The sequence below is a fragment of the Gossypium raimondii genome, chromosome 13, assembly GCF_025698545.1.
Source record: "Gossypium raimondii isolate GPD5lz chromosome 13, ASM2569854v1, whole genome shotgun sequence".
Classification (NCBI taxonomy): Eukaryota; Viridiplantae; Streptophyta; class Magnoliopsida; order Malvales; family Malvaceae; genus Gossypium; species Gossypium raimondii.
The window spans coordinates 57,259,389-57,277,043 of NC_068577.1; the positions used below are offsets into that span (position 1 = coordinate 57,259,389).

General features: G+C 31.8%; 2 protein-coding genes across 4 annotated transcripts; one reads left to right on the forward strand and one right to left on the reverse strand.

Moving 5' to 3' along the window:
* Positions 1-990: 990 nt before the first annotated feature.
* LOC105783189 (uncharacterized) lies at positions 991-9,479 on the reverse strand. Of its 3 annotated transcripts, none has more exons than XM_012608487.2 (9): positions 9,183-9,479; positions 7,438-7,506; positions 5,878-5,967; positions 5,242-5,284; positions 3,874-3,980; positions 2,922-3,017; positions 1,848-2,038; positions 1,675-1,744; positions 991-1,370 (listed from the first exon to the last, which is right to left on the reverse strand). In XM_012608487.2, the coding sequence occupies exons 1-9, from the start codon at positions 9,366-9,368 to the stop codon at positions 1,260-1,262; spliced, it is 963 nt and encodes a 320-aa protein (XP_012463941.1). In that variant the 5' UTR covers positions 9,369-9,479; the 3' UTR covers positions 991-1,259. The 3 variants fall into 3 exon arrangements, with proteins under 3 accessions (XP_012463941.1, XP_012463939.1, XP_012463940.1); XM_012608485.2 differs by having other exon boundaries at positions 7,438-7,509; positions 9,183-9,476; XM_012608486.2 differs by lacking the exon at positions 7,438-7,506 and adding an exon at positions 7,547-7,618 and having other exon boundaries at positions 9,183-9,476.
* Positions 9,480-14,825: 5,346 nt separating this feature from the next.
* Positions 14,826-16,856, forward strand: LOC105783547 (ETHYLENE INSENSITIVE 3-like 3 protein). Its single transcript, XM_012609071.2, has 2 exons — positions 14,826-15,026; positions 15,537-16,856. Exons 1-2 carry the CDS (start codon positions 14,992-14,994, stop codon positions 16,591-16,593), a joined length of 1,092 nt encoding a protein of 363 aa, XP_012464525.1. The 5' UTR covers positions 14,826-14,991; the 3' UTR covers positions 16,594-16,856.
* Positions 16,857-17,655: the final 799 nt, after the last annotated feature.

A 17,655-nucleotide genomic window follows, 5' to 3' on the forward strand; every position in this document is an offset into this window, starting at 1 on the left:
TCCATCTCTCTTTTTTATTTCACATATGAACCCTAAACCGAGTAACGAGTAGTTTAATAACTTTTAAATAAAGTCTCGAATTTAAATTTTGTAGATTTAAAAGCAATTAGCCCTTATTAGGGCTTTGATTGGGCTCACTTCTTAATTTAATCAAAATCCGAACAATATAATCAATTTTTCTATCTAGACATAGAAAGTTTAAAAGTTAGCATAAACTAAATTGACAAATCTTAAAAGAGTTTAATAAATTTGTCGTGCAAATATAGGTAAAAATATCATGTAAATCCTATACTTGATCTTTTCAGTCAAAATTTTGTTGGCGTAACCGAGGATCAATTTTAACAGTAAACATATATATAATCTTTAACAAAGATTAATTTACTCATTTTCTAAATAGAGAAGATAAAATACAATCTAACTTTACATATTTAAAATAAAAATTTTGCACCAGTAAATGCAGATAAATAACTTTCGATACAATACAATTACCGATATAACACGAGTAAAAATTCATTTAATCTTAAAATCAATATCGGTACCGTATTGACTACCATTAGGGATTAGGGACATAGTAAAGGAGACTACACCCAAATAGGAAGGTGATAATACAAGTCAAGCTTTGACACGATATGATATCCATATTTGGTCAATATGGCTTATAAATAAGAATCTAAAGGAATTCACCTAATCATTCCTTGATTAGGACCTGAAGAAAAACTAAAATAACAAGGTTAAAGTGTTCCGTAAGTCCTGTACTCTTCATAAATTTAAAATTGTGTCCCTTTATTTTTAGATTTTGAAATTTAAGTCCAATTGTTGACATTGTTAACACTTTTTTTTGTTAACAATTGGACATGTATTTTTAAACCTAAAAAGTAGAGGCTAAATTCCTAAAAATATAAGTACAGGGACTAAATTCCAAATTTAAGAAAGAGTAGGAGGACTAACGAAAAATTTTAACCAAATAATAGATCGCCAATACAAATAAGGTGAGATGAACAGCCTCATTAATATTTAATTATGCATTTAAAAACTAGCTAAATAAATGTATAAAACAACACTGAGATCCTTGAACTTAGTCCTTAGGCTTAAGTCTATCCTGTACTACTATGGGCAAACAGCAAATCACTAATTACAACTACTAATTAAATTAAAATACCAAAAGATAATAATAGTTTAGATGAAAACCATGAAGAATTTCTCCATGGCCATGCCAGATGAAACCAGTTTTGAATGAAAGAAAGAAAATCAAACGATTTTCAGTTAACCAGCATGTGATCGAATCCTGCACCGGCCTGAAGCGTTGGCACTCGATTCACTCCAACATTGTGAAGCAACTGCTGCAGCCATCTCCTAGTGGTTTGATCCTCCTAGAAGCATGAAAAAAGTGGATGAGAAAAAGAAAGTGACTGATATAACTCGGATTTCTCTGTCGAGATTGGATAAATTTCTTTTCAAAAACATGTACAGACATCAGTTCATCGTAATAATGGCCAGCAACCAGAAGTCACCGATGAGAACAACTCATTCAGACTCAATCAAGCCTTTTTATCTAAATCAACCAGTCAGTGGATATGATTCTGGTCTCCGTTCTGGTTGATTACGGGCTAAATATGATGATAAATGAATTTGCATACGGAATAGACTAAATACAAAGTAACATGCAGTACTTACACGAAGACAACTGCTAAAGGTGGCATCTCGTAGCATATCCGGAAGGCAACTTCTTAATGCATCACAAGCCCTGTATTATGATGGAAAACCCGAATAATGTCAAATTTTATGCAAAAGAAAGCGAGCTTAGAGCCAAAAAATGACAAGTGAGCACATGATGATCCATCACAAACCTTGGGTTATCTGACAAACGAAGATAACATCGAATAATATGTTTCAGTAGTCGCGAAGAGGGCTGCTCAGCAAGTGCTGCAACCATATTACCCAGAACTCGACCAACTGCAAAAAACCGCTCTGCAGTGGTGCAAATATAATCCAAGCCAACATCATCTAGTAGAATCTTCTGAACTATAAAAGTAGCAACCTGCCATCAAACAATCATTTGTCACATAAAAAAAACAACGATATTATGCATAATGCGATGAATCCTGGATACAGCTTATCAAAAAATAATATGATAGAATTAACTGTAACAGTTGAGGTACAACAGCTATCATGTTCACACTAAGTTCAGATATTTCATTGTTCTCCAAAAGTGGATGCCTCCTATGCAGCCCTGTGCCATAACATAATACTATAGCTCAAGTAAAACATGATGCTACAATAATCTCTATACAAAATGGGCGGGGATAAGAATGGACGTTCAGCAAATCAGTGATCACATCACCGCATTTATTGGTTGGCACATGCCTCAACTCAACAGAATGAGAACATGCCCTTTTACACTAGTCATGCTCGACAACATTCTGCATCCAATAGCAAAAGCCAAGCTGACCCAAATGGCCACCAAAATTCTAGACCAACCGGTTGTACAAAGCTAAAAAGCCTAAACCTAAATACAAATACAATACCAAGTTCACGAAAAATTCTCAAATCCAAGTTCAAATAGAGCTTAAAATTTGATACACAAGCCCATCCATTGAGTCCCATTTGGCATAAAGCTTATGATAAAAACATAAATGATGTTACTGAATATCTAATAATCAATAGACATTAGCTGATGATATTCTTGGTATTTTTATGGAAGTGAGTGTTCAAGTCTGCCAAAAAAAAATTTAAAATATGCATGTATTTGCAGGCCTGGGCAGCCATGGGCACCTCCAAACACATGTTGGTAATTACACGATTCTTCCTAATTTTGCTACTAGATTAAAAAACATATTTCAGATGGAATATGTAGGGAAACAGAAAAAGAAGATAATTTAGGACAACCGGTAAAGCAAAGTTATAAAATCAAAAAACTCAACTGTTTTCGACAGTTCACTGCCCATCTCCATTGTGCGCAGACATAATGGGATTATCTCAGTGGACAGGAGGAAGCTGATAACTTCAGTATCATCAACCTGCAAAAGAAAGAAAGCTCATTTTATAAGTATTGTTAGAATCATTATGCAGACAACAATGAATAATAACAGAGAGATCATTGCTAGTTTGGTTCGAAATTGGCTGCTATAGTATCTTTCTCCACACTATGTGTTGCAAGAAGCAAACATTTTATATTGAACAAAACCCAACATACAGAGCATCTATTGCATGGTCTCAGATCTACGGGACTAAAAAAAAGAGAAGACGAAAAACAACATACATCAATTTTTACATTTTCCGAGTGGAACAAAACTACTAACTAGTAACTAACAAGAAAATAAAGGAGGTACAACACAACCCTCTACACTAAGGAGATGTAAAACAGCACATAATAAGGGAAAAACTCCCTAGTTCATTAAATTAGCTCCTAAAAAACATGCAATGGATAGATCCTACTGGCCAGCTGATTATGATTACAGAGTTCAAGTGAAACATAAGAGGGAACAAATTGCAAAGAGAATTTTAGGAGAGCCATGGAAGCTTGTTCTTTACACAAATTACTGCAAGTCATTTTGGCCATGCATTTCCAACGTCTGCCATTAAAGTTTATAATCAACTGTAGCAGATCATGCATTGCAAAGTCTCTCATTCTATTTATAGCAGTGCATTAACTATATCTTTGTCCTTCTCTATGTTTTATCATATACTTTACACAAGGCCACTTCAAATCTCCCCAAGATCATAGTCATAGAATACTGCTTTGCTTTTTAAACCTCTTGGATTATGCATTTCCTTCAGCTTAGCATGTTGTAGTCAAATATATAATGGCATTATAATCCATGAAAATCACATTGCTGTCAACTAAATCAACTTAAATGAAAAAGAATGAATTACCTTCACCAAGGCACCAATAACACCTAAGCTAGTAAGCCTCAAATACTCAAACGGCCTTGACTTACTGGTCGTATTAAGGAAAGGATACAGATACAAGGGTATATGAGCTACAAACGGAAAAATAATTAGTCAGAGACGTCAAATAGAATACATACAACTATACGCAGGTGATCAAAAGACTATCTGTAATTTGTTAAATAAATACAGGAAGCAAGAAAGAAACATCATTAGTGCATTAGCATTGCAAATTTTCCAGAGATATTATTTAAGAAGGAAAGAGAAACGGCTCAAGCAAGCAAAATGACAAAGCAACCGAAAGATAATGTGGAAACACCCAAGACCATGTAACCCTCTACAAAAAACTATACACATAGCCAAGGCGCATGGAGTCGTGCACAGGAAAGGACCTTTAGTTCAAAGTTACATAGAAAAGACAAATACACAAATGTCCAACACTGATTCAAGCTTTCTGCCATTACAACCTCAGAAAAAGGAACAAGAAATCAATTTACTTCCACTGTCAATATTTTCTCTTCTAAAAAGCTCAAAGACTAAGAAAATCCATTAAATTTAAGTTCACGATTTTACCCCTACATAAAAGACTATAAGTCACTTTTGTATCACAATTCTAAAAGTTATTAAGAGAAGTTAAAATTTTGGCAATATTTAGTCTTTGACTTTTGATTATATACAATTACTCAGGAACACTCAAAAAGTAGAAAATGAAGGCAATTGTTATAAGATGTAAATATCAATCTATTCACATTTACCAATCAGAGCTACCATATAAACTTTCCAGTAGTCTTCTCATGAGTGCATTAATCGAATAAAATTTTAGAAACTAACAACTATAGGGATGCATTTAACTTAACGCAATATTATTTGAAAAGAAAATTACATTAAAAGTAGTATTGTATTCTATAAGCTGTAGGTGAAATTACAACATCCATATGCGTGGTTACAGGTTTTCCATATGGAAAATGATTTATTACTTTTCATAAATATGTCCATTTAAACCCAGTGAAGTTTAAAAACTCTATTGCTGTTGTATAGGATAATTTTTCTGAAGAAAAGAAATGTTATGATGGAAAAAATATGCCGCAATCTCAAACAGTATTCTCTCTCCCTACCCAAGGCATATTCAACTTCTATGATTTTTAGCAACAAGAAATCTCAACAGAGTGCCTTGGTACTTAGAGGCAATTCCATTTTGATAGTATCACTAGCCTATTTAAAGTATTATCCATAATTGATCACAAAATGGTCTGATATTCAATGCAACTTCAAGCATAGAAAAAAAAAAAAACCAATGCAAAGTAAAATCAGTAAATATTCAGGACATGTTTTAAGCATCATATAAGAACATACCATTCAGGAATAACATCCTTGTGTCTGGATGAGAAGCTACACACTGTAAGAAAGATGACAAATCATCACACATTAGCAGAAATAAACAAAAAATTGGACTAGCCGGTTGGATTGGTTGAATGAAGAACCGAAGGCTTATTGGTCCAATAAGTATAAATAAACCGGGTTTCAAGTGAACCAGTTAGAAAACAGGATTGAACCGGGTTTTAGGCTTTCCATTAGTCTTTTTTTTATGTCTTTTTTTATGTGGCGGGCATTTGTATCTTTTACCTTTTAGTTCTATATTGAACACCCAACCAAATGCTTTTATGGAATCTACTATATTTAATGCTTGTTCAATATTAAAATAATTTATTTAATCTTTAAACCTCCTTTATTGAAAAGGCCAGTTGAACCAATTGAACTAGGAACTGGCAGCCCTATCGGTTCAACCTTTGATTTGGTTTTTTATTTGCTGACTAGCAATGCCTTTTAATTGACCGATACAACAATAACCAAAAACTTATCTTTTCCCCCTTCAACAAGAGAAAAAATGTAAAACAAACTCAGACAACGTTAGGTTTATGATTAATGAGTTAACATTAGACAAGTGAAATTCAATATGAGAAGCAGTAGAAAAGGCCAAAAAGATATCACCTGAAGCAGAGCAAGAGCATTACAAACTCGATTTGATTGAGCTGGAGTCAGATTTGGTGGTGAGAGAACAGGATAAATTGAGACTATCTCCTGCAAGTAAAATGACTTAGCATCAGGGAACTGAGACAGAACAAATCCCTAACCATGACAATATTTTGATCTCCAATCGGCAGCTCGATTAATTAAAGAATATATAAGAAGCATCTAGCATGTCTGAAGTGGTCATTAGACTCAAAATGACAAGAATCCACTCGTTTTGACAAAACATTCAATGATTAAAAACTTTTGCAAGTGCAAGATAAAAGTGTAAAATAAACTAAAAAGATCAATTTGAATCAGATATACCATTGACTTTAAGCGAAAAATTGAAATTATTTTTTTCCGATAAATCATTTCTCACCTATGTTACCTGGACTCGGGACACGGGTGTCGGACACAGGTGTCCAATAAATCAGACTCCCACCTTTCACCGTAAACTGTGCATGGCATTTATTTATATATATTATTCTCTCTCCTAAAAAGACAAACTATGTGTGTAAACTTAAAATATAGGGTATAGCATTTATTATACCCTATTTTTTTTTTCATTTATTTGAAACGGTTTTTTTTCTCTTCTATCATCGTCATCATTCTACCATGTCTATCTCTTCTCTCTCATCTTTGCAAATCAAAGTTCTTTTTTTCTTTTCTTTTTTTCTCTCTTATCAGTTCTCACCCACCGCCATGTCCACTTTTCACCAGATCTGATCCGAATCCCACGTCGGATCATGTCAACACAGGTATGGCACCCCAAACTGCCAAATTCGGCTAAGGAAGTTTCTCACTAGCCAAAATGTAATAATCCTTTCTACTACATCTCCAATTAATAAAACCACTATTTCTACTTGTTCCTATCCTCCTCCTTTTTGTGTAGGTCCTAAAAGGAGAAAATATTTTTTTCAAATTTAGTTAAAATGAAATTATATGCAAAGTAATACGGGCATCAGAATGAAATTGCACTCAATAAAAATTTCACATGCTACAAACAACTGAAAATGGAGTTCTTAGTTTTATGCTTAAGTGAATGAAGAAAGTAAAATCTCTTAAAACAAGCAAAGGCCTCTCAAACAAATATCAATAGATGTGGTAAAATGAAATGCATGTTTAACCAAGACGCACATGAAAGTTACCTAGCAGACAACACTGACATAACATCTTTCATATTCTAGATTTGAAATGTATATATATATATATATATATATATATATTTAACTTGAACTTCAAATAATATCTAGCTGCCCATCTTCATTTTCATTAATGTTCATGTCCAACCTTACAGTGCTAGCTTACACAATCCAAAACATGAAAAATATCAACTTGCTAATAGATGTGTACCGCAATTAAAGCATCAAGAACTCAATCGGAGAAAGGCGATCAAATGAACTTACCAAGTTCTCTACCAAGCCTCCAGGCATTTGACAGTGAATAAGAAAATTACAAAAATGGAAAGAAAGGAAATGGGATAGGGAGAAGAGAAGGGAGTAAATTTGAACTACCAAGTACCAGCTATAAATAGCATACCTGTAAAAGTGCAGCAATAGTACCAAAAGAATTCCACAACAATGGAGCCAAATCTTGAAATAATTCTCTCTTCTAAAAATAAAAACAAAAACAAGTTTATTAGGCATACCTGAATGAGTGCAGCTATAGTACCAAAAGAATTCCACACGAAAGGAGCCAAATCTTGAAATAATTCCTTGTTCTAAAAAATAAAAAGGTAGACGCTAGTTTATAGTAGTAACAGACAAATGCTGAACAGCTAAATTACATAACCACATATAGAGAAAGAACATTAGAGATTAAGTTGCAGAACAGTGCACAAAGAAAGAATTATTCTGAGCTATTTACCTTACTTTTTGACCTTTATAAATAACAATGAACCCTTATATTTTATTTTCAAAGATGATGAATTCACTTCAACCAACCACCCATATTTCCATATCACCACATCACTTACTGTACTGAATAGTTGACTAGTTGACTAATTTGCTACTCTCAGGAAAGGACAAGTATTTCAACCTCAATATTCAAAACCATTATGAAGATAATGCACGCAAATGTGCTGAATGAAATGCTAAATGCTTTAAAATGAAACCAAAGCCATTGCATGAGAAAATTGATATTGCATCACATGTAAAGGGGAAAAGCGAAGAGCCAATGCAGTTTTCAGTTTCCAACCCCACCCATAAGAAAAATAGACATGAGGGGGGTATTCTAAAAAAGAACCAAATGAAAAATACATATGATCTCCTTTAGGGCCATTATACCTTTAAGGATCTTCAACATAAGAAATGACATGCAATGCAACAATAAAAAGGACACTAGAGACCAAGACTGAAAGGCTATAAATAACCCATATGAATAAAGAATCATGTCAAGATCACATTTAAAACAAGACTCAAAAAACTTGATACCATTTGAGATAAAGAGTAGATTAGTGAGAAGATTCTAAAATTTCCAAGGCTCTAGAAGGAACATACGTAACGCATTCTTAATTCGACCCTCTTCTAATATTTGATACCATGCAAGATATTGTGTAGATTGGCGAGAAGATTCTAAAATTTCAAGGCTCTAGATCGATCGTAATTAACATACTCTTAATTCAATCCAAACTTCTAACAATAACCGCTCTCAGACGCGAGATATAGTGTAGATCAGCGAGAAGATTCTTAAATTTCAAGGCTCTAGATCGATTATAATTAACATATTCTTAATTCAGTCCAAACTTCTAATAATAACCCCTTTCAGGTAGTCTTTTCCCCCAGGTGAGCAATATCATAATCTAATTGTCCTTCTCCAGAACACAAAACTCTCTCATTATCACACAAGTATTAATTTTCAAAGAATTACAATAACTAATTTTCCAAAATCATATAAACGCCCATTATCCATATGCCATTACACGTTTTCATGAATTCTATTCTTTTTCAGGAAAATAACCATCTCTAAACCCATAAATTAACAAAAAAAAAAAAGACATAACACGTTTACAGGAGTTATTTCCTGGATTTCATCCTGCACTATCTCTACCTATCCACATAAATATAAGGAGAAAAAAACACTCTCACATATAGTTCCTACGGATTCCTCATAAACTAAAAGTATAAAAAAATCAAAATCAAAATCAAATATCCACCAATTTACCTACTTTCTTTAAATCAAAACCCTACTTCATGAAAGCCATACAAAAGAGAATACGAACAATGAGCATCAATTTATCAACTTAAATACTTAAAAAAAATAGAAAACTTGGTTGATTAAATTACCTTCGATAGTTCCAGAAGAGCGTTTTCTCGGAGATCAGGGTTGCTGAGATCGAGAACTAAATGCTCAGCCGTTGCCATTTTCCGATCCTTATTCGCCGGAGCTCCGGCAGCAGTTGGATTCGACGCGCTCGGTCCTCCAAAAGGCGAATTCATCGAGAGAGATTGTGGCAGATTTCCCGTTTGCATAAATTACAGAGAAAAAAAAACGCTTTCTTTTTCACTTTCTGTAGAATTCTCTCGTTTCAATAGCAGAGAAAAATAAAGAGAATGAATTTCGTTTAAAATGAGTTTCAGAAATTTAAAAAAAAAAAAAAAGGATTTAGTGCCACGTGCCTTACATGCTCGTGGATATGTGAAATTAGATTTGCCCCCAATGCACAGTCGATTCTTTACCTATATGGTAAGTAGTAACCGTCCATGAATTGAAATTTTAAAATAATATTTTCATAAAAAAATTATATTTTTAGAAGAAACGGTTGAAAAATTAAATTAATTATTAATTATTTTTTTATAAATAATGTCGAAAATGTAAAGTAGAAGAGAGTTATTTATCATTTAGTGAAAAATATTTTATTTTATTTTATTTATGTAGCACCTTTAACTCGTATCTGTCGTTGGAACAGGGTTACTGAGTATTATCAGAATAAATAGATTAAATACAGACATCTCATATTATTATTTAATATTCATGTTGGATATTATTCATAAAGTCACTTATGAGAGCCCTTGAGGCTCAAATTTCACTTTAGAATTGAATCGAGACTAAATCGAAAATTTAGAGCTCCTTCTAAATTGAAATTAGAGTAAATAACGATGGTATCTTCTAACGAAAAAGCAAAGAAATTCGACCTTCCTTATTTTTCTAAGCTTAAGTAAAAAAAAATTATTTAACCCACTTGCGTCTTAAATCGATCAACATCGTTATTGTTGTAACAATTTAAAAGACGTTATTCTACGTTACTTATATGCATTGTAAATGTAATAATAAATTATTAATTGTTATAATTTTTTTATTAATTAATTTGATTGATATTGATATATTGAGATAGATTAAGACTTTGAAAAAATTACTATTCTAAAAATATATATTAAACTATTTATTTAAACAGATTATATATCTAGTGACATTTTGTTCGAAATTGTGCATATACCATTTTCTTAATTAGTCAAATAGGTCATTTTTTTCAAAATGTAGAGAAATAGGTCGATTTTAGAGAGAGTGTGTAAAAGCTCATCTAGTTGAACGTGTTTTCTTGCCAACTGTGCAGAAAGCGCGTCTAGCTGGACGCGATTTCATACTCTCTCTCCAAAATTGACCTATTTCTCTAAATCTTCAAAAAAAAACGACCTATTTAGGCAATTAAAGATAAATAACATCATAGATAGCTAATTTAGCCGATACTTTAGTACAAAAATGCAATTTTTAATAGAATACAATGAAAATGTGTAAAGAACACAGATAAGAAGTTTCCAATTCAAAAAACTAATAAAATGTTGTGTATTATGATCCATACAAATTAAGACAAAAACAAGTTAAGATTTAACTGTAATTAATTAAAAATATTCACCAAACCGATATCATGTCTATAACTACCTATAATCACATTCAATCCTTAAATAAGAGTATAGACGCACTTAAGCGTGCTTGAACCCATACTTTTTACATTCATAATAATACCGATGTCAATCAAAATAAAACTTTGTCAAGACATAATTCAAATTTTAGACATCTTATTTTCAAACTCATATTCCTTAAATAAATTATATATTTTAAAATATTTTTAAAATTGATATATTTTAAAATATCTTTTAAAATTGATATTTCTTAATAAAATTGTTTTTAAACTAAATAAAATTTCAACTTTATCTTAAAATTTTTAAAACATATGTTTAATTAAATATTATCTTGAAACTATTTTCCAAACAAATCAAGTGCAAAAAAAAGTTAAAATAAATACTATAAAATGAAATACATATTAATAACACGAATATTTTCTATTAACTTATTACCAAACAATTTAACTATAACATAAAAATTGGTATGAGTATTGTTATCAATATAGGAGGACGTGAATTTGAGTGATGAAACGCATTATCCTCCTATTCATAAGTTGAGGAAGGATAATGAATAGTTCTAAATATCATGTTAAAAAAATTTATAAGTAAAAAAATCTACAATTAATTATTCATAAAGATAATATGCACTTTTAAGTATATAGGCATCTAAATTTTCAATAAAAATACTAAAATGGAATGTTTAAAATTAACACCATTTAATTGAAATAAATTTAAATAGTGAATTTAGATTTTGAAAACTAGCATTCATTAAATCTTTTAATTATATGAGGATTAGTTTAATGTATAATAAATGTCTATTAATTGAAAATAAATAACATTTAAAAAGTAAAGAAAATAAAAAAATCCACCAACATTAGGATTAATTGTTAATGGTCGATTGAGTTTGATAGATTCATCATATGAAACACGAAGTTCTAGTCTTGGAGGGATAATATCAACCACTTGATGTCTATTTAAGGCATCCGTTATGGTTATTTCGTACTCCTTTTTCCTTTTCGTACAATTTTGCTTACTTTTGTTCCCGTCACGATAAATTTGGCCCATTTCTTTGTTTTCACCTATGTATATGAGATATTTTAAGAAATGAACATCTTTATTACTAGCAGGGTCTAGGGAAAGGATAGGAAATACAAATATGATAATTAAGTTTTGTTTTTGTTTTTGTTTTTTGCTTAAATATAAAATTAGTATTTAAATTTGTCAACATCTCTCAAATTGATATTTAAGAGATTTTTTTCTCAAATTGTTACTTGAATTGTTTTTCTATCAACTAAATTAATACTTTTCTCTAACGCCGTTAGTTTTTTAATATCATGGCGGCGCTAGCTAATTGCGTGGCACCATGTGGACCGCTATTTGTACCTTCGGTGTTGCCGTTGGTCGAAAAGCTCACCGAAGGAGACCGGATGGTGGCCTAACAGCGATGTAGAAGCAGGACAACTAGAGTAGGAAAAAGAAAATGAAGTAAAAAATAAAAAAAAGGAAGAAAATGAAAAAAAAAAGAAAAGAAAAAGAAGGGTTTTTTTAAAAAGAAAACTAACTCAATAATATTAAAATTTTATTAAAATGACCTAGGTATTAGATTATTTAGGAAAAATGACCTAAAATCTACAGTTTGTTTGGGTGACAACACTCTCCAAGGCGGCAACATCTAAAGTCCCATTCAATCATCATTCAATTATTAAGCCAATGATTATCTGTAAAAAAAAATTTAGTGTCGCCACTTTTTAAGGTAACACCTGTATGAGTGTTTTCACACCGTATTTTCATGGGCATTCTTGGAGCAATTTAATTTTTTTAAACTATTTTTTGGTGTCGCCTCCTTTAATAGAGGCATTAAATGTCTAGAGAAAAAAAATTTTGGTTACAGGTTCATAAGTGGTGACACGAATCTAAGTTTTTTTCTTTTTATTTTTTGGTGCTGCCTCCTACAATGGGGCACCAAATTTCTGTAAAAAAAAATTTGGTATCAACTCCAAATGTGAGGGCACTAGTAATTTATTTTTTTAATTTTTTGGTGCCACCATTTCACATAGAATCACCAAAATCATTAAAAAAAAAATTCTCCCTGATCCCTACTCCAGAAATTGGAAATATGTAGAATAATCTGGATATAATTTAAAGGTATAAAATTAAATTTATTCCTCAATATTTACAATTTTATATCAATTTGGTAATTATCCTATTTTAAGACTATTAACCTTTCAAAATGAGTTAAATTGTTTGTTTTAATAGAAATGCATTGTTAAAACAACACTCAAAATATTTTAGAATCGAGCACGGACACCTCTAGATTAAAAGTTTTGATTCGATTTTAAATTTAATTTGAACATAATATAATTATTAAATAATAAAAATTGCAATAAGTCCCGTACTTTTTAAAAATTTAGAATTTAGTCTCTATATTTTTATTTTCAAGCATTTAATCTTTTAATTTTTAGATTTAAAATTAAAGTCTAACTGATTAATCTTTGTTAATTTTTTGTTAAATTTAAGTTCATTACAATGTCATTTTTTAGTGACATTATTACCAAGTGAGTTTTTTCTCTTCTTATTTTAAAATGCCACACTAACAAGTTTAACAAAAAAAAAACAATTTTAATAGATAGACCTAAATTTAATCCTAAAATTTTAAGAAATGAAAGAAATGATTGGTGCCACAATAGCTCAACGTTGTGGGAGGAAAATGTTTAAACTAATCTACAGGTTTCCAGTTTCTGCAGTAGGGACTAGGGAGAAATTATTTTTACTAATTTTAGTAACTCCATGTGAAATGGCGGCATAAAAAAATTCAAAAAAAATTACCAGTGTCGTCACATCTGAAGTTGGCATCAATTTATTTTTTTACAGGAATTTGATGCATCTATTGCAAGAGGCGACACCAAAAAAAAAACCTAGACTAGTGCCGCCATTTATGAACCTATAATCAAAAAAATTTTCCAGACATTGGATGTCTCCATTGAAGGAGGCAACACCAAAAAATAATAAAATTTTTTAATTTTTTTACTCCAAAAGTACCCGTGAAAATACGGTATTTGAAAATACTCATACGGGTGTCAAATTGAAAAGTGGCGACAAAAAAAAAAATTTTACTTAGCTAATCATTGACTTAATAATTAGGTGATGATTAAATGAGATTTTGGGATAGTGCTGTCTTGGAGAGCGTTGTCACTAAAAAAATTATAGATTTTAGGTCATTTTTCTAAATAATCTAGTACTTGGGTCATTTTTATAGTTTTTTAATATTATTAGGTTAGTTTTCTAAAAAAAAGCTGAAAAAAAGAAAGGTACAAATAGCAATCCACGTGGCGGTTCGTAATTGGCTAGCACTGCCACATTATTAAAACCTAATGATGTTAGAGAAAAGTATCAATTTAGTTGACGGGAAAAGAGTTCAGGTATAAATTTAGAAAAAAAAAAAACCTTAACTATCCATTTTAGAAAAGTGGATAAGTTCATATATTAATTTTATATTTAAGCCTTTTTTTGGATAAGTTTCACTAGTACAAATATAGTACAAATACAATTGCAATACAACCACAAATCTATGTGTGACCAATTTCTATGTAGAATCTAACTAATGTAACGCATAAAGCAAAGAAACAGACATAGCTAGATTATCTCTTCGAGTATCACATTATCACTTTTTTAAAAATTATAAAAATATTAAAATGTTTGACTAGAAAATGTTCAAAATTATTTGAATTTAGCTAGATTCATTTTAGATTTATTTTAATAATTTTATAGTTTCAAAAATAATAATCTCTTTTAATAAAATAATAATAATTTCAAAATAACGAATTTTTTGATTTTGATGGTATGAATCTGGATATGTATTTGTTCATGTTTGATTCCAAATATAAAATTTTTTATGATTTTTTTATAATTTCTTTGAAAATAAAATTAAGAATTATATAATCTCATGTGATGGTCTGACGGTTAAGAGTGTTTACTGTTTTAGGTGTGGTCCGAATTCGAGTCGTAGATTCATTTACGTATTTTTAAAAATTTATTCACCAATTAAGCCTATTATTTATTATGTGGACGCAATGCATGAGATCACTCCTCCTCAAATGGCATCATCATCTCCATAAATCTCAACAAAGTTGTCGTCCTCTCTGAACGCTTTTAGGTTTTAGCCCTTTACTGCAATTGAAATTCACAATCTTTTCCCAAAGCAACCAAAAGCACAATTTCTGTTTATTGTTTAAATTTTTTTTATCGTTTTTCCATGGCTAAACTTGATGATACTGGAGGTGATATTAGGTAAAGCTTTCAATACCTCACTGAAAAAAGATTTAGACCCATGTTTTATTTTCTTCTTTTTTATCATTTCTTTATTGAATATTGAATGATTTATGCTGGATTATGTTTGGGTTTTGTTTGATTTTGCTATTCATGTGAGAGAAGTGAGGAAATTTTGTGGGTTGCATTTAGTTTTGAATTTATAATTTTATTTTGTTTAGATTAGCTTCAGTTAATTGTGACTCTTGTTTGAATAAGAAATGGAATTTTTGCTCTATTATTTGTAATTTAGATCAACTTGTACTTCAATTGAATAAATGGGTAGTTTTCAGTAGAGTTTATGCATATTGAAATGTTCTTAAATTTGTTAGGAGAGGAAATGAAATTGAGTTTTGAATGTTACAATTTGGACCTTTGAGGGTTAGGGTTTAGTACTATTGTTTGAAATGTTATTATTTAGTTTCTTTGCTATTCGAATTTAGGGTTTTTTTGGGTATGATTTGATGGTTGCCAGTTTGTCGGATCGAACAGTTGGGACATTGAAGTTAGTGAGTTAAGGCGTGACGATATGGGTGAGGAAGATGTTAGCGATGAAGAGATCAGAGCGGATGAATTGGAGAGACGAATGTGGAAAGATTCTGTTAGACTCAGAAGGATTAAGGAGAGGGAAAGGGTTGCGGCTCAACAGGCTGCGGAACTGAATCAAACCTCAGAACTGGCTCGGAGGAAGAAGATTTCCCGAGCGCAAGATGGGATTCTTAAGAACATGTTGATGTTAATGGAAGTTTATAATGCGCGTGGATTTGTGTACGGTATTGTTCCTGAAAAAGGTAAGGCTGTGAGTGGTGCTTCAGATAATTTAAGAGCTTGGTGGAAAGAAAAGGTGAACTTCGACAAGAATGGACCGGCAGCTATAGTCAAGTATGAGGCGGAGTGTTTAGCTATGAGTGTGTCTGACAGGAATAGAAACGGAAACCCGTGTAGCAGTCTCCAAGACCTACAAGATGCTACTATCGGATCTCTTTTATCAACTTTGATGCAACATTGTGATCCGCCGCAGAGAAAGTATCCACTAGAAAAGAGAATCCCTCCGCCTTGGTGGCCTACCGGGAACGAAGATTGGTGGGTAAAACTAGGGCTACAACGGGGTGATAGTCCTCCGTATAAGAAGCCACATGATCTCAAGAAGATGTGGAAAGTCGGAGTGTTAACAGCCGTGATCAAGCACATGTCACCTGATATTGCAAAAATTCGGAGACATGTACTTCAGTCGAAATGTTTACAAGGTAAGCTGACAGCAAAGGAGAGTGCAATTTGGTTAGGGGTTTTGGGCCGTGAGGAAGCTCTAATTCGAACATCCAGCATGACCAAAATATCCCGAGGTGGTCATGCTGACAGCAATGATGTTGTCGGTGACCAAATAGGCTCGGTTTCTTCCAAAAATGGTGGGAGAAATCAACTAACAGATGCAGAGCCTGTGGCTTTAATCGGGAATGATGATGCCCCTCTGGTCCAAGAGGATGTTCCGGTGGAAAAACAATCTAGGAGGAAGAGACCCCGTTTAAGATCAAGCCGTGGCGGTCGATAACCTAGACCATCTCAGTATGAATAATAGGTTACAGGCACACCCTTTTCTCCTATCAATATGAATAACAATTTGGTGCATCATTTAGGTTTGTTCATTTATAAATGATTAAATAATTTACCGATTTAGGATTTAAGGTTTAAGTCGAATGTGAAGACATTTCGTTAATACTAGTCTTTGCAAGAACTTATGACATTTAATGTGTCAATTTATTGTCGATTAAGCAACATTTCTACGAATACAATATTGAGATAATTATATCAAAATGTCCAAGATAATTATATTTAATTTAACTTTTTTTTAAAGAAAATAATGAATAAAAATATATATTTCTACAAATACAATAATCAAATGAAAAAAAAGTTGTATACCGGTATGAGTAAACACAACCAATATCCATACAAAATGGAGATTCATCACTAAACAAATGGGGATCCAAATTTAAAGTCTTGTCTTGACATTGGTTCAGTCACCAATAACCCACTGGTGCTTTGAGCTCGTATTTAGATCAATCTTGGGTTCGGATGGAACGAGTAAATTTGTGAGTCAGAACTTATTTTGCCAACTCCGATGAATAAGAGTGAGTTTACCTGCAGTTAGTGTAAAAATATCGGTGGCGGTGAGATTAGATACTGTAGCGATACTGTAGCGTGAGACAAAAAGTAAGCTAAACACACCGCATCGCACCCAATCGCCCATCCAATGAGTAGCGTTTCAATTTGTCAAAAATAAAACTGTACATTACACCTAATGTTGCTAAAACTATTGGTATGCTTATGTTTTGGTTACTTAACTTCAAAAAGTTACAAAATGGTCTCTAAATTATTCGAAAGTTTTCATTTAAATTAATAAACTATTCAAAATTTGTTATTCAAGCCATTGAGTTGTTAAGTTAAAAAAAAAAATGAAAATCCGGCTGGCAAGTTTTAAGCGATGATTTGATGATCGGTATGGTGGATCAACAAGTAGAAAAACATACCTTAGATTTAAGCCGATATGACAGTTAATGTCAGAGATCAAAGAAGAAAGTTGTTTGAATTTTGATTTGTTAATTCGTGATGTTCA

What these genes read in the sequence shown, in the direction of transcription:
- LOC105783189 (XM_012608485.2), bottom strand. Translation starts at nt 9,368, where the DNA reads ATGCAAACGGGAAATCTGCCACAATCTCTCTCGATGAATTCGCCTTTT. An exon ending in CGTTTGTCAGATAACCCAAG is followed by an intron (nt 1,745 to 1,847) that starts GTTTGTGATGGA and finishes ATCATAATACAG; the next exon opens with GGCTTGTGATGCATTAAGAA. An exon ending in CCTTTAGCAGTTGTCTTCGT is followed by an intron (nt 1,371 to 1,674) that starts GTAAGTACTGCA and finishes TCATGCTTCTAG; the next exon opens with GAGGATCAAACCACTAGGAG.
- LOC105783547 (XM_012609071.2), top strand. Translation starts at nt 14,992, where the DNA reads ATGGCTAAACTTGATGATACTGGAGGTGATATTAG. An exon ending in GATACTGGAGGTGATATTAG is followed by an intron (nt 15,027 to 15,536) that starts GTAAAGCTTTCA and finishes CGGATCGAACAG; the next exon opens with TTGGGACATTGAAGTTAGTG.